This window comes from Manduca sexta, chromosome 3, assembly GCF_014839805.1.
Source record: "Manduca sexta isolate Smith_Timp_Sample1 chromosome 3, JHU_Msex_v1.0, whole genome shotgun sequence".
Lineage (NCBI taxonomy): Eukaryota > Metazoa > Arthropoda > Insecta > Lepidoptera > Sphingidae > Manduca > Manduca sexta.
The window spans coordinates 2,427,564-2,447,189 of record NC_051117.1 but is presented as its reverse complement, the minus strand read 5'-3'; the positions used below and the strand labels follow the sequence as shown (position 1 = coordinate 2,447,189).

The 19,626-nt window shown below is 35.2% G+C and overlaps 3 protein-coding genes across 17 annotated transcripts in view; 1 reads left to right on the top strand and 2 right to left on the bottom strand.

The window, feature by feature from the left end:
* LOC115441228 (calcium-dependent secretion activator) overlaps positions 1–753 on the bottom strand; it is a 56,344-nt gene extending 55,591 nt beyond the window's left edge. For all 13 annotated transcript variants that reach the window (XM_037439694.1, XM_037439700.1, XM_037439695.1 and 10 more), the window contains exon 1: positions 527–753. The gene's annotated coding sequence lies outside the window, so the exon portion shown is untranslated. The remainder of the gene's footprint in view (positions 1–526) is intronic.
* Positions 754–2,262: 1,509 nt separating this feature from the next.
* LOC115441242 lies at positions 2,263–11,735 on the bottom strand. The gene is made up of 10 exons (XM_030165957.2): positions 11,564–11,735; positions 8,387–8,572; positions 6,368–6,532; positions 6,000–6,170; positions 5,384–5,510; positions 4,422–4,596; positions 3,958–4,084; positions 3,547–3,681; positions 2,753–3,235; positions 2,263–2,452 (listed from the first exon to the last, which is right to left on the bottom strand). Exons 1-10 carry the CDS (start codon positions 11,613–11,615, stop codon positions 2,277–2,279), a joined length of 1,797 nt encoding a protein of 598 aa, XP_030021817.2. The 5' UTR covers positions 11,616–11,735; the 3' UTR covers positions 2,263–2,276.
* Positions 11,736–14,472: 2,737 nt separating this feature from the next.
* LOC115441251 (zinc finger protein 41) lies at positions 14,473–19,613 on the top strand. 3 transcript variants are annotated; one of them, XM_030165973.2, is made up of 8 exons: positions 14,473–14,693; positions 15,489–16,137; positions 16,733–16,884; positions 17,640–17,764; positions 17,893–18,010; positions 18,259–18,374; positions 18,891–19,028; positions 19,489–19,613. In XM_030165973.2, exons 1-8 carry the CDS (start codon positions 14,580–14,582, stop codon positions 19,544–19,546), a joined length of 1,470 nt encoding a protein of 489 aa, XP_030021833.2. In that variant the 5' UTR covers positions 14,473–14,579; the 3' UTR covers positions 19,547–19,613. The 3 variants fall into 3 exon arrangements, with proteins under 3 accessions (XP_030021833.2, XP_030021834.2, XP_030021835.2); XM_030165974.2 differs by having other exon boundaries at positions 14,481–14,687; XM_030165975.2 differs by lacking the exon at positions 14,473–14,693 and adding an exon at positions 14,877–15,141.
* Positions 19,614–19,626: the final 13 nt, after the last annotated feature.

The following is a 19,626-nucleotide window of genomic DNA, read 5'->3' as shown; positions in this document are numbered from 1 at the left end:
TGAGTAAGTTTATGCACGAATAAATAATGTAGGGTTGAAATAGGGGTAAAAAAATTGAAATAAGGGTTGATAAGTCAAAAAAAAATGTTAAATTGTCCACCCGCCGCGTAATGTTTTTAATTTCATTTTCAAAGCCGCACGCAATGAAAACTCCATCCGTTTAACGATACGATCAAAAAAATACCCTTATCAAGTCATGAAATTAACCCTCCATACATTTGGAGATCTAAATACAGACAACACTTTAATAGGTCAACTAATATTAAACTTAAATCATATTTCAAATTAACCGCAATTACTTACCTATTACTTATTTCCGTTTTTAACTTGATAACTGCAGCACTGACTTCGTATCATGATAAAACATGTATTCCAACAGCAAAACGTAGAGCTTAACGTTTCAATAACACAAGTATGAAAGTATTACATAAAACCTTAGAAGTACAAGAAAATATTGTATTTTTAGCAAATACAGCAACTCGAAGACAATCCAATTTGCTGATATAAAAATGTTAATGCGACTTACCTAGTTCCGTTCCTCTTTTACACAAGCACAGGCATGGTACAATTATCACTGGAGTTGTATTTACAAAATTATCTACACATTTGCGGGATAGTCGGTTCGCACTGGTGTGCCGAAACGTCAGTTTTGTCGCAATATTTTGCGCATGCGCGAAGAAAGATGGCGGGCGACGCGCGCGGGTCGATACGGCTTGCTTGCGATAAGGCTACGAAGGCTGCGCCCCCATGCTGGGTGACATTGTAAAACGGGGTGATGGGAAACGAGGTCACCAGTTTTGTATTGCCGCGCATTTCCGCGACAGTGTTGCTATTTTAAATAATTGTGGTTTTATTGTCTGTGGTCCGTTGCCGCCATTACGATTTTGACAATTATGCTCGATATTTTAGTAAGTACGTCTTACTTATAAAAATTTCGCATAGCTATGCTTAGTTAAATCACAAATTTACTCGATCTACTGTAAGTCAAAACCCGCCATCTTGCCTCTTAATTAGATTTAAACCAATTTAAACTAGGAAACCGGTGATGTTTTTGACAGCTATTTAAGCAATTCATAACCACCTCTTAACACTAAATCAAGTTTATAAGTAAGACTGTAAATGTTTAATTGAATTCAGAAGTAATTATTGCCTCGGTGGCGTAGTTGTATTGCATGTCCGGTACAATAGCGCTCTGAGGTCCTGGGTTCGAATCCCGGGTCGGGCAAAGTGATATTTGGGTTTTTCTGCTCAGTATCAGCCCGGAGTCTGGAATTTGTGCCCGATATGGCGATAGGCTCGCCCCCTATCACATCATGGGACGGAACATACTTGGCGAAAAGTGGGTGCCCTAGTTGCGCCTCTGCATACCCCTTCGGGGATAAAATGCGTGATGTTATGTATGTATGTATTATTTTAATATTTAGAAGAGTGAGTAACTTATTAGTAGACACTGGCGCTGCCCTGCCACAGATCAGCATTTTATATAAACTATCTTTCATCTTTAAGTTCTCGGCAACAGCACCACTTATCAGGTTCAAAATTATCCTATGATTCAAGCTGGAACTACAAACTCGGACAGAAAAATTTCGAAATCGGTAATGTTTTCGGACTTTAGCAAGCACGAAAAAATATTTCCATACAAAAAAAACACCTAAATCGCCTACTTTTCCACATCTTTTCCCGTTAATTTTTGAAAATTATTCTTCGATACGAAACTTATCCTGATAATTGGGAATAAAACAAAAATGAATTAGTCAAGCCGGTCAAACCGCTTTCAAGTGATACTCTTACATGCATGCGGTAACTAATTTTTATTTATATAGATAAATAAAATTTTTTATTTATATAGATAAATAAAAATTAGGTTTTGGATGACATACATTTTTGATAAATGGATTAAAAAAAAAGTTGTCAATTACCTTTTTTATTTTTTAACCTATTATATAAATACAGTACTGATGCTAGGTGTTTCGTATGCGAGAGGCCGTCAGGATAGGTATCACCGCAATATCTATTTCTACCGCAAAGCAGCTGTGTTCATACCAGTTTGATGGACAGTGTAGCTAGCATTTTACTGGACATGGCTATGATGTCTAAAGATGACGAGCGCAGTGGGATGCCACTCACTACTTTGTAATACAAAGTTCTAAATGGTGTTGCTACTGATAATGGGCGATCGTATCGCTTACCATCAAGCAAACGGCACGTCGTCTTATCATTGAACTGTTTTAAAAAAACATGGTTTATTTAATAAAAGACCAATGTTAATATATAATTTATTCATTCGCCTCGCTTAAGTAGCGCACTTCAGGGTCGCGACGTGTGGTGCCGCGCAGCCTTGCTATCGCCTGCAACCCTCTGGAAGACCGGGAGCATACCACCGCCATGACCGCAGCGCTGAGGCACGCCAAAACTACGATGGTTACCACCGCTGTTTTCAGAGCACCGGATCCTATAACATAATAATAGAGTTCGGTTCAAATCCATATCCAGTTTCATCCAATACTAGGTGATACAGCGACGAACTCTGATACGGAACCTCATTTGGTATAAGCTCGTGAATATTGTAATACCAGTCTTATTACTGGAGCAGTAAAACAGTCTTGAAATAATAATAAATAACTTATAGGGATCTTAACGTGTTGGATTTCAACAAGCAAGCCTACTAAAGGCATCGGCTTTCGTGATTTTCTGTGGGAAAAATCATTAATAATACCAATTCTGTATTCATAAATTAGAACTATAATGTTACCTTTCTTCTCATCTTTTGCGGTCGCCAACGTTGCTTTATCATCTATCATATCGTGATATGTGGGCTGATGTGTAGTTGTCGCCACAGTCCGCGTTGTCGACGTAATAAACACAGTTGTACGCCTAGTCGTAGTCGTTGGGACAGTTATCGGCTTTATTGAAATACGTTTTGTTGTTGGTCTGTACACACGTGTTGTGGGTTTAGTAGGCTTTCTGGTCGTTGTAGTACTTTTTGTAGTTCTAGGTCTTACAGTTGTAGGTTTAGGAGTTGTGGTTGTTGTGGTGGTAGGTGCAGGTGTTGTAGTAGTTGTAGAGGTAGTCCTAGGTGTGGTTGTACGTATGGTTGTCCGCGTGGTTGTAGACGTAGTCCGACTCGTGGTTGGCTTAAGCGTCGTAGTTGAGGTAGTCTCGGTGCTAGCGACTAGTTTTTGTGTTTCTGGAGCTTCTACGGTGGTAGTAGCGTCGTCATCAGATTTCGATCCGTCTGTAAATAATATAAAAAAAATGAAGAAGTCATAAAAAAATTATCCTCGGGGTTTTACTAGTAAAAACAATATTTAATAAAAATGCCTTCCGCATACCAAGAAGTATAAGTTAATCTGTGATCAACTAGCTCTTACATATACGCAAAACCGAAACAATAGAAACAATAATATAAACAAAAGATACAATTTAGAAAAAGAAATCGTGTCTAAGTCACCTGGAAATTGTTGTTACTTATTACCAAGAATGAAACGTTTCATCATAGTATTTCTCAGTAAGTTAACGGCATTGAGTGCCTGATATAAAACTTACTTGCTGGGTTGAAGAGACAGAGCTCAATGAAGTCGAAACAGCAGTTGCTCATAGCGATACAGGGTAAAGAGCAACTGCAGCCTGGTTGAGGCTCATTATCGCCTTGTAGATCACAGCGGCCACTGCATGTCTCCGCTAGAACAGATGGTTAGTCTATAATTTATAATAGAAAATCGCCTAACAAACAACAGAGGTAACTTTCAATTTTAATGTTGTTTTCACAGAAGTGATTATTTTTAATATTACTTATATTTTGCTGTTACATTTAAATAATACACAAAATCAAACATAGCCAAACTCTATTTCTATAAAAACGTCTGTTACTTCAACTACGTAAATACATGAATCATTTAATAGTATAGATATTAGTTGCAGCAACTAATTCAGTCTAGGAACTATTGTATCACTTACGTAAATTGGGGGATGGGGTGGAGGCGATCCTCTTCGCTTCAGTGCAGTTCTCACCATGCAGTATCGCCACGTCATCGATCGCTATATCACTCGTATAACTCTTGCCTCGGATGCCTTCTATCACTATCTATTAACAAACCAGTTTGTTAGTACAAGGGGAAGTAATGAGGTTGATTCTGAGTCAACCATAATTCGAGCACGACAAAGTGACTCCGCTGTCCAATAGAATGTCGACTGACGAGAGATGATTAACCCTTGGCAGTCAACACAGTTATGCCGGCCTGTTGGAACCAGATATACACAGGCTGATCCCCGAATGCGACACACTTATGTGAACCACTACGGGTTTTAACACATTGTGTACGGTGGTCACTATTCGGGCGGATATAAAATATATCCCATCAGCAAAAATCTTTAAATTACAAAGCACTGCATGGCACCGCACTACGCTGATCATGGTATACCTGGAAGCTGCCGAGCGTCTCCTTGAGGTCCACAACGGCGGAGAACCAGGTGTCGCCAAGGTTCCCCCATTGCTCGAACAGAATGTACCTCTGCTTGTCAGAGTCACTTAAACCCAATATGTATGACAGTTGTAAAATGCCAGGCTTCTGGTAGACTCGAAGACCTCCTATATCCCTAAAAATATAGATTTTATTGTAAAAAAAATATGAGATAATAAAGTTCTTTAACCGTAAAAAAATTTGCAACCTTGAAGCTGCTGCATCAGTCCGTGGACAGAAATTTGTCACCAATATTGTGATAGACTTAGCTCTATCACATCATGGGACGGAATACATTATAACAAACGGAGTAACGGAATACATTATTACAATATTGCAAAAAGTGGGTGCATCAATTGCAACTCTGCCTAGTCCTTCGGGGATAAAAGACGTGAGTGGGCAATATTTCGATATACATTCAATTTGACATTCTGTGAATAAATAAGACCACAAACTTGACTTTAGCTCTGATAACATTGCCAAAAATCATCCATGAATAACGAATATTTTCATCAAATATCCCGATTTTACTTTACTGATTTCTTGTTATTTTTTTAGTTTAGTGCGAATATAGCGTGTGTTTGTATTTCTGACTAAAAGTGTGATATTACCGCTGCAGCATATTCTCTAACAGTAGGTATTAGCATTGGGGCATGTAAAATGAAAATGACTTTTTATTAATATTTATTTTTTCCTTCTTCTTCATTTTCCAGCTACAGTTCAGGTAACTTATTGTAAAATATTATTTTCAAGAAGAAAAGTTTGTGCTTTCAGTTAGTAACGCAATGTAATTAAAACCCGCTCTGAACTATAAATATGGGGTCGTCACAAAATTCTGTTTATACACTAACATTTGCATCACATTGTGTTTGATAGATGGCGAGTACTACAGTGTCCTTATAAAAAATTATTCTTCTACTTACTTCCCGAACATGTGATAGAAGAAAGAGAAGCAACCACCCTTCGACGCTGATGCGCTGTAGATCGGGGACAAGAGACGCGCGGTGTCATTTTCCAGCCTTGTCGAGCTCTCTATATACATGTAATGACCTGAAACAATATTTTAATGCAGTCCAAACTATTTGCCTCTAGCTTTTGATAGCAAGTCTGCCTGCGTAAAGCAGTTTTCCGGAATCAAAGTCCCGCTATATATTTTCCCTGGATAATAGCTTATATCCTTCCCAGGGTCTTAAACTATCTCCATACCAAATTTCATAAAAATCCGTTCAGTAGATTTTGAGAAAATCGATAACATACAGGCAGACAGTAAAGTTTGCAGTGTTATACCCCCGTGCCTCGGAAAGCACCTAAAGATGAGGGTCCTGCGCTTGATGTCTGTCCGGTCATGTCGGGTTGCCACCTCACTGAACTATGAGAGAGAAGGAACAGAGAGTGCATTTGTATATTGTGCACACGCTTGTGCACTATAATAACTGCGTACCTGGCTGATCTCCGTTGAGATTACTCGCCATGGCCGAAATTCGGTTACGAAGGAATCATTTTTCATTATCATAAGGTATTCTGCTTTCTACTGCTTACCTGATCCACCAGGACCGTAAGTATGGTCATACGAGGGCCCAGTGAGGAGGTAGTGGCTCGGGGTGTGCTTGTTGATACGTCGCCAATCAAAATCGTGGAATTCGTCATCCATCCAGCCGCAGAGGTCTGGGCTTTCGAAGTCACAACTGTACTTTGCTTCTGCTGAAGAGTCTGTTGAATATCTTAGTCATTAAACTATCTTTACCTCTAGAATGTAGCATAATAAAAACAACACGAAGGCCTGTTTCGTTTTATCATGATGTTTGTGATTGGTCGGAACACCAACGCGTGAGTCATATCCACCAATCACAATGAAACGACTCGGACTTTCGTGTCGTGTTTTTAAATAATTAACTAGCCAAAATTACCAATGCAAGTGGGCAAAGATCCGTTCCACTTGTTACCATCGCAGTAGATGGCCGGGGAGCCCACAAGTTGATATCCAGGGATGCAGAATGCCACCATCCACGCGCCATGATGGTTGTACATGCTAACGCCGTTGGTTATATTGGGCAGGAGGGGGCAGCCGGGTCCTGGGAACATTTGTAATGTTACACTCTACCTATCCCACTCCAATGAAGGGTGGGCCCATCAGTTTGTATATATTCTGTTTAAATATTTTAAATATCGTGTGATTGATAATGTTAAAATAAATTTAAAAGATTTATTAGATTCAATAATAAGGTACATCCATTAAGAGACAATAATTCTGGCAACAAGATTCTCATTTCTCGCTAGTGTTATGTATGGCGTTAACCGTATTGCCATGGTTGGCTCGTCAGGGTTTATATACTGGCACATGCTCCTATACCCTTGTACAGCCGCATTCTCTTATTTCCATATATACTTACCCCCTTATTCATACCTACGTTATTTATCTAAGGACGGAGCATTGCTGTGATTACAAGTCTGTTTCTCAGCTTTGTTTATCTGACAGCCAAGTAGATTCAAACTGTATCTCAATATTAGCCAATCACAACGGCCCTATAGCTACGCACTGCGAAGGCTGCCATGCCGTCAGCACTGAGAAACAGACTTGTTATCACAGCAATACTCTGTCCTTAGATAAATGGCGTCTATGAATAAGGGGGCTAGACAATATAAAATAAAAGATGCAGCCTGTTTGATCTTTCCTTTCTGCCAAAATATAAAATTCACATGCGTTTATTAAAAAGCGTTGTATTTAACTAATTATTGTAGGTAGAACAGACAAGTGTTTAATTTATTTATGTGTAGGCTCATAATGACAAAACACTGTACAAGTAATAGTTGCATTACATGTGACATAATTCTTTAATAACAATCAGTCTTATAAAAATTTCATAAAGCTATGCCTAGTTACAATACTAATTTAACAAATATTGCCCCTTTATAAGGTTTAAACTAAAACCTATGCCGTCTTATTACAAAACGAGGTTTAACTAAAAACTCTGGTTTAAACCTATGCAAAGTACGGTTTATATAAAAATGGTATTACAAAAAGTGGTTTAACGATAAACCATGGACTATTTGATGGTCTAATGCTAAACCTCGGCGACCCCTGGTTTGACGATGGTCTAAATCGTAAATGTCAAATCAAATTTCAAATAATTTGTCAGATTATCTCTTAAATTGGCGTCTGTTTCGTTGTCTTGTGTTATTTTTTATCGAAAATGGATATTAACGTGGTAGATTCAGTCGATATTGAGGATATTGAAGCCGTTGAACTACTGGAAACGCCACGCCGACCCAATAGACTCGACTTAGTACTCCAATGTTCTGATCTTTTTTTCTTTCGTTGATCCGTCACAATATTCCAAAGAGTCAATTGTTCTATATAATAAGATACATGCAATAGTCACCGCAATAGGCCAATAGTCTAGTTTAATGTTATGGTTTCACATAACGCGCGGGAAGCTTACGTTTCGTATCACGCATTTTGATGTATTACCAGCTAATACAACATTAGTCAAAACTTGAAACCTAAACAAAACTGCAATCAAAGTTACAACTATTGTTGATCTTAGAGCAAAATAACCAAGTCTTAATATTTTTAATACTCCTAAACATTATTTAATCATTTTCTTTTTTGGCTATATTGAACGTTGCGATTAAATGATGTCGTATTGAACGAATGTTGTTTGTATTCATCTGTGGTTTATATATAGGCCATGGATCAAATTGCGGTACTAAGAAGTCTACGGTTTTTATGAGTTTTGTAATACGGACAAATTTAAACCATTGTTTCCCAGATAAGCCTGGTTTTGTTAGTACAGGTTTAAGCTAAGGTTTATTTCGCTTTTTGTAATAAGACGGATGATGTTTTTGACAGCTATTCTTAAGAACACGTCGTAACGCTCTTTTTTAGAAAGACTACGCATAAATTATATAACTATACAACCACTTACTGACACAAACTGGTGGTGGTTCGTCCCACTCCCCATTCCTGCAGGTGGCGTATCGGTTCCCCACCAACTCATACCGGAAATTGCAGATAAACTTTATGATCTTCGAGCGCGGCCTGAATCGTGGTCGGCCGTTCTCGATGCGAGGTAGCCTGCAGGTACTCGAGCTCCGCCATGGGTACTCATTCTCTGGAAAATAGGTGTAATGAAGAGATACCATAAATACTGACATTAGAATGAGACCAAGTTTTAAGTATAATTCTAAATTGTGGATATTTAAAGTAACTGTTTTTTATTTAAAAGCCGCCACAGTTCTGAATTGATTTCAGGCCAGTTATTTACTACCGGCGATTCTTTTTATATGGACACGACAAAGTGAGCCTACTGCAGCTGATGGTAAGTGGAGTGGGGTCCAATAAAATTTCGACTGACGAGAGATGATTATCCCTCGGCAGTCGACACAATTTTGCAGGTCTGGAACTTGGAACCGGGTATACACAGGCTGATCCCGGAACGCCACACACTTAATTATATACTCTGATGACAATTCGTAGTGCTATCAGATCAGACTTCATAGTATCACCCGCTGGATTAAGAATAAAAGATTACTTAAAAATGTAATTAAAATCGCCCCAACCGTTTTATTTATACGGAACATGCGTACAGATTTATATATTACACTTAATTTAGTTAAATATGATTTTATATGCAGGTTTTAATAAAATACTAGTTCATATGTAGACTTAAGTATTGGGTTTGCTTTTTGTGCTTCTGACATTTCCTGATATCCAAGATATCTTCCTGCTATCCTATTTCCTGATATACCGATATTGAACGGCCGGCATTCTTTCGATAACCGCTGCGTTTTACTCGTCGTCGATTCAACCCAACATACAGTAGTACTCACTGCTCCTAACCTAACTCTTTTTTAAATAGGGACAACAAAGTGACATGCACCTGACAGTACTAGAGTACCATCAGGTGCATGTCACCAGGGTCCCGATGGACTGGCGACAAATAACTACCCTACGCCAGCCGTCACAACACTAGTTTCCACGTTTGATTTTGTACATTATTTTATATGTAATCAGCATTAAAATTTATTAAAAAATAAAGCAGTCATTCATATTTGAAACATTGTTGTGTGAAAAAGTGGGGACGGGGTTATCGCGCTATTTGTCACGCACGTAACGTTATGGTCGGTGACACTCGATGACGTCACAGTTTGCTATTACTGTTATTTAACAACCCCTTCCACCATATTTCTAAGCTTTATAAGTTATCTATTATTGCGTCATTTTAAAAATAAATTTTCCATTTGATTTCGGATGACAGATTTTTAATAAAGTTAAAAAAGTTATCAATTACCCTATTTTTTGGGGGTCTATTTGGAACGGGATATACACAGACTGATCAGACTCTTATATAGGCCACTATGATGGGTTTTGATGCCTTTTGTTCAGGAGATACAAATATCATAAGTCGCACTATCCGCATAATGTCTAACCCTTTTTACCCTTGGTAAAACATATTTTTCATATTGATTAGAACTTCAGCCCACGCGATTCTCACGAGCGGAAGTACGCGGGCACCATCAGAGCTGTGTCCGGCTGATAAGCGAAATATTCCATCATTCACTTTATTTATAATTCATAATGTAATAACCAGCTTGGGAATTTGGTCTATCGTCTATACTAGGCAAACTTAAAAGTTAAGGCTGACCAGGAAAATAAAAAACCTCACTCTGCGGACTAAGTAATTTCTTGAACTGTCAATGTTAATTTTAAATCTATAATCAAAAGTGTGGCCTCTGAACCTCATTTTCTATTTATCTGGTCAGTCTACACCTATGCAGACGTAGATTCCATAGAGACCAAATCGTTATTAATTATGTCCAGTAGGTACACTGGCTACAACATGTAGAATATAAATACCTAGCAGCGCTGACCGGCAGTTTATTAGAAATGTTTTCCTGCCTATAATAAAAGAATTATTTTCACACCAAAATCATAAAAGTCTAACTTTACATTGACACTCGACATACATTTTTAACTGAAGGGTAATTTATATTAATGTTATCTTTATATTTTGCAGTCCATAGCAGTGGCGAAGCGTGAATCATTCCGAAAGAGAACCCAATATATATAGGTACTAATATAGTTTTAATAATTATTATTAGATTAGGGACCCTTCAAGTATTACGTAACGCAATTTTTGAAGATTTTTTACTACACTACACTTATCTGTGTCCATAGTTATCAGTGAATTCGTTTTTAGATCCGGAAAACTTCGATTCTATCTTCATGACCGCAAATGTTAATAAACTTACGATATTTAATCAGCAGGATTCAGCATGCAGTTATTCCATACATTAAATGTGGATTGTAGTTTCTAAACACGTGGGTGGTGCAGTAGCAAAACGATCCTGAATCAATACCAATTTTGGTAAGGTTAGGGGCTTAGGGGCCCTATTCCGTCTACGGGCAGTCAAATCTAATATATAGTCTATAGGTAAATAGGTGATCTTTTGACTCCCTTAACTATACGGCTATCGAATTCGCCCTTCAAATAGAACGCCCGTAATTGCAAATAGACGGATTCGCCCCTAAAGATGAAATAGACCTCCCTAACCTTACAAAAATTTACTAAGAATATGTAGCAATATGTTTTATAAACGCTTCAGACATCCACGCACTTGCACTTATTGCACGACTGTATTTTAAACATAGTATTTTTCTTAATATTCATTCAGGTGAGACTAACTATAATGTTAGAATTAGTGGTATTCGAAGAAGATGAATTAAGTATAATTACATATATGAACTTAAGAAACGGTCAAATTTTTCTTTATATTAAAATAGCATATAAAAATTGTATTTAATTTTTTTTCTATATACTAAACACTTATTTTTTTCTATATTTTCTTATTATGTAACTATAGGCACTTCACCAATTTTTGGTAACTTTTTAAAAAAGTGTTCATCTTTTAAGGGATCCAATGAGGTGGATAGAAAATGTAGATTATGTTTTTATTTCTGGCATTACTAATAATTTAAAAAAACTCATTTTATTCAATAGCCAGATATATTTTGTTAAACTTTCAAAAAAGATACATAACTAAAACATTGCATCAATAAAATATAAAGACGTTACGTTCAAAAATAAAATAAAATAACTTACGAGCATCGATAAATTGCAAAATAAACGTAATCAATAAACACTTTATAAACATTTTTACACTTAAAAACTTTTTTATTAATAAATACGTTGCGTCACTCAAACATTTCGGACTAGACTGACAATATGCGTGAATTTTAAAATATTTATGACTTTTAATTGTACATTGTTGGGGTTTGTTCAAAGATTAACTAACAGAAGCGACGTTAAAAAACCGAATGCTCGTGGAGTCATCAAATATTAGTATTAGAGGAGATGCATACACAAACCGCTCATGAAACGAAAATAAACTTACGGTTTTATCTCCAAGAAGTTGATAGAAGTCAGAAAATTATATCCGTTTCATTATGTTTATATGTGATATCACTGCGTAGAGCTCATCGCCATTGCATTATTGTAGTTTGGCCATTTTACACACTACGTTCATGTACGCTGGTAGGTCGGGTATTTTAACTGAAAAAATCGCAGAAACGTCATATATGTATTTCAATTGCAGATATTTTATATCCCCATGTCTCCAGTTCAAAATGTGCTTGGATAAAAAAATGAAAAACCATATGTAAACGTACAACTTTAACATATAGTTTAATATTATATAGTACTTACCTACGTAATGTTTCTGTGTTTGTAATTAGGTAATATATTTTTACAAAACAAAAATTAATTCTTTAATCTGCTACGACTATGGACCATTTTGTAACAATTAAAATGGTTTTATGCATGAATCAAGTATCAAAATTCCAGAACTAATAAATGACTGATCTGCGCCATTTAATCTTTGCCCAAACGGGATGCGCAAGCGCAGCTATCAGAGGAAACGGACTTTCCACCGATACTTCATTGAATACTATCAGAGAACGGTAATGGGGTTTACAAAAACAGATTAGTAACTGGCCATTATCTTATCGCAAATTCATCCCTTAAAAATTATGCGTGACACATAAAAAAAGAATGAAACAATTTGATTGACGTATTGATAACCAATTGCATTTTAAAATTTAAATCATATTTGTTGAAATAAATATCTATGATCACGTTTGGACCTTAAAATGGGTAGGTAGAGACTAGACATAAAATTAGTTCGCACACTTTTCAGCGAGCTTCTTTCCTAAAGATAATAATGCCTATTGTCATATCGAACATAAAATCATATGCATTAAGTAGTTCAGAATTAAATGGTGTTACGAATTTGAGATCGAACCTCGGACTACACGTTGAAATTACTATAATTTATTGAATATAATGCTCTCATTTATAATGTTATTTTTAAATGCTTACATACTTCGGCACTGCATTATGTATAAGGAAAATAAAATCTTTATTTCCCATATTTACATTGTGGTAAATTAACATTTAACTAATTTCGTGCATTTACTGAAAACGCTAAATTTATACAACAAAAAAATTCAAAACATTAGGTACTATTATTACAAACACAGTATAAATAAAATATAAATAACAAGAAATTAATTATTATTATGTGATTATTATTTTAGTGAATACATAAAATTTATATTGATAAATATTTATTATTTTAGTACTACTAATAAGTTTATAGTTTATATTTAATTTTATAATATAAATAAAATCGCAAGAACATTTACGGACATTTAAACCACGTTTACAACTAGATAAGCCAATTGTAAAACACCACGAATAAAAATTAATCGAAAGGGTCCCATCATGTGTCATGATGTTAGCCATGCTCAGGTTAATCTCTAAAAAGAAACATTACGACTTTCTTCTTGCTTAGAATCCATTATTAATTATAATTGTTTTGGATTTTCCGCCAACAGGACAATAATAAACTCCGATTTCGTTATAATTTAATTTTATGAAGATAGAGTCTAACACTGCTATAAATATGGATTTGTATAGATTGTTCAGCAGTTTCTAGGCTTACTCTACTCTTAATATTGTCGTAAAGGTTTTTTAGCACTTAAGTATATGTAGGTAGGTACTCTGTTACTATTTGTTTAGATAGCAGGGCAGCCTGTATAGACAACGTATTAAAAGCTCTCTGATGATCTATCATCTGCCTATATATCTATATTATGTAAAATGGTTATTGGAACTCTTAGTATTTATGTATCGGCATTTCTAACGAGTTAATGTGGTCCACTGTAGAGAAGTCTCTTCTGAAGCTGGAATGTTCAACGTCTTGGTGTTTTTTTCTATGGTTGTGCGAAATCTTTCTTCAATAAGTGATGCAAATAGCTTGTACTATCTACATGTAGATTAGGAGGCTCATTGGTCTGTAGTTATATTTTTTTGTCACCGTTTTATTGAGTCGAATTATATTAAATAAAATATTGCGCGAAATGGAGAACCATTGTGAAACGTTTGTCCGCAGTATCGCCAATTTAGTCGATTACCACAAAAGTAGTGGTTTCTTTTTGGTAGATAATTATTCGTTTTTGTAACTGGCGGTTTTTGTTAGTGAATTAGTCTATAAGAGTGGTAGTAGAATTCATCTACTTCCTCTTCCCTTTAGTATTCATTGTTTACGACATACTACAGCTATAATTAACGGTTAAAGTAGTAAGTAGTTCAAGGTCACCAAAAACATCCAAATAAACTACTCAAACCTAAAAGAAGATCGGTAGAAAATCATCATTAGTGGCCCTAAACGCTACGAGGTCTTAGGTGAAAGCAAAACAAAGAAGCGAGGCCCCGAGCGAAGCAAAAAAAAGGTCCTCCAAGACACCACGCGAGGCCTCAGGCGGTTGCCCTGTTCGCTTTCCTATAAGGCTGCCTCTAAATACCAGAATTTTAGTGATTCCAGTAGATTGAGTCAATTAAATTTAAAGAATCTGGCTCCATAGTTGACATACGCTGATTTTGCTAATGTTGATTTTAGTAATTTATTGGGGTTTTAGCAAAAGGAGCTGGCAACAAAAGTTGTCAGTTGATTGTCAAAATATGTTAATTTATAAACTGTCAAATAAATTGAAATTATTGCTTCAGATTTTTTTTAAATGAATTTGTTGAGAGAAAACTTGTAAAAATTACCATAAAAATGGAGAAAATGTGTAGATTGTGCTTGACTGTGCCATCACAAAATATGAATGAACTTACCGACGGCTGCGATGTTTTAACGAAATTAACTTCATGTATGAACATACAGGTGCCAGCTTGTATTAATTTTCCTTTACCACATTTTGTAACGTCCTAATTAGCCATTATTATTCAGGATATACAAATAAATTTTAGTTACTTTTTTTTAGCGACTGTTGATACAAGTTTTTTATTTTATTAAAACCAAGCTTTATTTCCATAAGAATTTTCATCTTATTTATACTAAATTTCGATTATCAAATTAAGGAAGTACCCGTCAATATGAAATCATGCATGTATTTTTTATTCTTACTTTTTCTCCTTTATATTTTCATACTACATACAGACTAGTATAGTATACTATATACTTTAGTATAGACTATACCAATATCAGCCCCTGGAGACTGCTGGTAGAGACCTGAAAATTGCTTATCAAGAGAAGGGTCTGTACCCTAATTATGACCATGCAAGTCAGTGATGTTGATTTACGTAGTTGGTCATTGAAGACCCCACTGCACCCGATGGTAAGTGGATTGGGGTCAAATAGAATGTTGACTGACGAGAGATGATTACCCCGCGACAGTCGACACAATTATGCTGGCCTGTTGAAACCTGATATACACAGGCTGATTCAGAAACGCAACACACTGAAGTGGGTCACCATGGCGGGTTTTAACACCTTGTATACAGTGGTCGCTATCCGGGCGGTTATAAAATATATCTTACCACCAGCATATTATACCAGTTGATTATTATTTATTATATTAGTTCATCTATGCTGAAGTAGAGATTATATTTGTCATACAGAGTGTACTATTTCGTCTACTATAAAAAGTTGATGATAATATAAAAAAAAAACATTTTATTCCAGATAAACTTATCCAATACACTTCCAAGTCATGTATGCAACAGTTGTATCAAACAAATTGATGATATATATATCTTCCATAAAATAATCAGTGATAACCAAAAACGATTACAAGACTTAACAACCAAGAGCCAAGCACTAGACTTCTTCAATGGATGTGTCACAACTGAAGTATTAATAAAAGAAGAAAAAGATGCTACAGAAAATTCAGACATAAATCAAGATAATTATGATAACCATTTGTCCGAGGATGAAGTAAGTTTATTCACTTTAAAACAAGAGAAGGAGCAGACCAAACCAAAGACGAAGAACAAGAAACTCAAGAGAAATAACAAAGAGAAGAAACCGGTACGAATCAAACAGAAGTATGAAAGTTATACTTTTAAATGTTTAATGTGTTTACAAAATTGTGACTCACAAATCGATTTAAAGAATCATTATTATAAACATTCTTATGAAGGGAATGATAAAGACCAAGAGAATGAATGTGATATCAACAGAGGGAGTAATGAAAAGACTGAGAAATGTATAGCGAAGTTAGATAATGAAAGCAAATGTAAATGTGAAAATATTGATAATTGTAAATGTTTAAGAAAAGATGTTGATAAAATCAAAGGGTTGGATAATAAGCCATTCATTTGTAAATTGTGTGGTAAGTAACGCAACACAAATAAAGTATAGCTAAAGTGAAGGTGAGAATGTACCTAGTATTCTCGTAATAAGATTTAACGAAATATTATAAAATAAGTAGGTTGTATAAGTAAACTAGCTTTTGATCGCGAGTCCGTTTACGTGAAGGAGGTTTCCGGATTAAAGTCCCGCTATACATTTCCCTGCGATAGTAATCTATAACCTTCCCAGGGTCTTCAACTATCTCCATACCAAATTTCATAAAAAATCATTCAGAAGATTTTGAGAAAATTGATCGCATACAGACAGCTTTTAGGGAGTGTGTCGTATATTATGTATAGATAGGTGAAAACTATTGTATTAAGGCTTCCCTCCAAAAGTAGTTAAGTGGCAAGTTGATAATTATTTAAGCTCATTTATAGTTCTATATCATAAGGAATTTACTACCATATTAAGAACCATACTTACTGTATAGTCACACAAAAATTATATTCCTCCATTTGGCATTGATCAGAATCCACTTCAACAACCCAACAACCCTAACTAATTAATTTAATAAAATTACAAATTGATCTACAATGAATGTTGATTAGTAATGAACCATGATTTCTTTCTAGGTAGAACTTATAGAACCGTGTACGAAATAATGTGTCACGCCCGAGCCCATGACGGGCCAAAGCTGCACTGTTCGTTTAAATGTGGCTTCAGCACTGCTTACAAGGGTGCGTTGAAGGAACACGAGAGACGACATGGGAATCCTGATTATAAGGTTTGTTACACAAAATATTTGTTATTGAAAAAAATATTGATTTAAAACTATGACAAAAATTATATCAAATGAGAGTTTGCCTTTTGTTGGTGGTTGAAGAAGAAAAAAATAGGTGCTTCAGGATATAATATATTGTAACAAGTTTTTTACATGGGACTCATTAGTTGAGGAGTATAAGAGCGACTGACTCTATACAATGCGCAACAGTAATTTTGCAGTGCCAAATAGGGAGTGCGTGCAAATGATATTGATTTCAATAATTCATACTAAATGATGCAATATGTAGGCACAAGAAGTATTTACATATATTTTAGAAATTGTTTGCCTTAGTTTGTACAGCTAATGTCCAACCCGAAGTCAATCTCCTTGGTATAATATAAGCCTGGGGTGATAATCTTGGTTTACAGCCAAACTCTTAATTTTGACAGTTGTTTTGAGAAGTTGGTTGGATTAATTCTGACAATTCTATGTAGACAACAATAGATTTAGCAATGGTTTTGAAGGACATTGTATCCAGTGTAACTACTGGACATAATAAGACTTAACACATGTGTCAGGATGGCGAGCGCAGGGGAACACCAAACAATACTTTGTAATTCAAGGTGTTGGATGGTGTTTCTACTGTTTATGGGCGGTCGTATCGCTTATCATCAGGCGAAAGGGCAAGCTCGTCTCGTCATTCAAAGCAATAAAAAAAATGGTTTACTTATGTTTTTCAGGAAATATTGTAATTAAATAAAATTATTTTATTGCAGTACACATGCGAGTCGTGCGGTAAAGGATTCCATGTCAAAACCTGGTACTACCAACATTTAAATGTTCATAACGGTCTCAAACCTTTTGTGTGTGATATTTGTGGGGTTGGTTTTCACATGGACAGGTAATTTGTCAGTATTATTATAGTCTATAGCAGGGATGCGAACCAATGGCCAGCGTGCCAGTGCTCGAAAATAAGTTATCCTATTTGTGTATTATTTGTTTGGTTTACAAGGTATTTTACCACTGCAGGTATTTATCTGCACATCGGAGTAAGGTCCACAAAAAGTCCACTTCGACGAAACGCCATATTTGTGTCAAATGTCTTTTACCTTGTGACAGTAGAGATAGCCTCAAAAGGCATATGGAGGTACGAAGGCATTTTCCCTTTTGTTTTTGTATAATTGAAATAACAATGTAATGATGAAATTAACTTTTAAGTCAATTATTTAATTACCTTAACTGGAATTACTTTATTTTAAAATAATTTGTCTGTAATTTTTTTTAAATTCGGCTCGAAGGACCCAGAAGTAATAACGTGTATTAGATTTCGTATTCATATTTTTTTAATAAAATTTTTACTTGAATTAATTTATGTAGGTATGTAATTAATTTCAGGAGCATGGCATAAAAACATCATATTTATGTGATTTATGTGGTAAAGTGTTTGCCAACGCGCAACATTTGAAATGTCATAAGAACATACACTTGGGGGTCAAGCCTTACAGCTGTAGGTAAGTTACAAGGCTAAAATATACCAAAAAGATGTACTGTTTTTTTATTGGTATGTTATGTTCTACTATTATAAACCATAATCTCAATCTTACTTCTTATTATAAATGCGAAAGTTGGTGAAATTATTTAGACATTTGTTAGAAGTAAATACAGAAACCCCCTGATTTAGATGAAATTAGGCTTACAGTAAGGCCATGTCCTGGATTAATATAATAGATTTTTTTTCCTACATAAAAACTTCTTAACAATAAATTAAACCACCTTCAAAAACCATTAAAAACATAAAAAAATATATATATACTGTTTTTAATGGTTTCTGAGGGTGGTTTGATATTTTTGTATTTTTTTCAAGTTGGTTAAATAGAAACTTATCCCCAAAAAATTGTACACATTAGCCGTGCTGTGAGCATTATTAAAAAGCTCACGACGTCGTCATAAAATAAATAAAAATATTAATATTAATACAATACAGCAGACTTTAAAATATTTTTGAAATATTAATAACCCAATTTCAGTATTTGCAAGAAATCGTTCGCAAAGAAGTTCAATCTTGGCATACACGAGCGCACACACACGGGCGAGCGGTCTCACGCGTGTCATATTTGTGGCAAGTATTTTGTGCAGCGTAGCACGCTGTCCAGACATAATAGAAGGTAAATTACTTATTTTATTATAGACTAGCTCTACCTGTGTCTCCGTCCGTGTGAAATTTTTTTCCGGGATGAAAAGTAGCCTATAGCATTGACAAGTAATGTAGCATCAAATAAATGAAAAAAAAATCGAAAATATGTTTAGAAGTTCCTGAGATTAACGCGTTCAAACAAACTCTTCCGCTCTATAGTATACTAGTATGGATTTGTTTTTAAACGGTTTTTTATCATATCATAAAAGTTTTCGATGAAATAAACCGAACCGAGTATAGTGGATGTTAAACATGATGTTTTTTTTGATAAATGAGAATAATTCCCCGTTGCTGTAAATGTTAAAAATAATTCTTTACTCGGCTACATTGAAAAAATATTTTTACTTTTTTTTTATTTATGTTAAAAAAATATTATAAATTATAGTATGGGATTTAAAATGCTTATCACAAATGTTTATATTCCTTTTCAGACACCATCCAGAGTTGAACAAAGGTGCCAGTTTACCTGAAGCAGTACCAACTACCTGACAAAAATTGTACTATAAATAAAATTTACCGCCATTTTTAATTAATTATGGAAAATAAACTATTTGCTCATTAAGTGTATT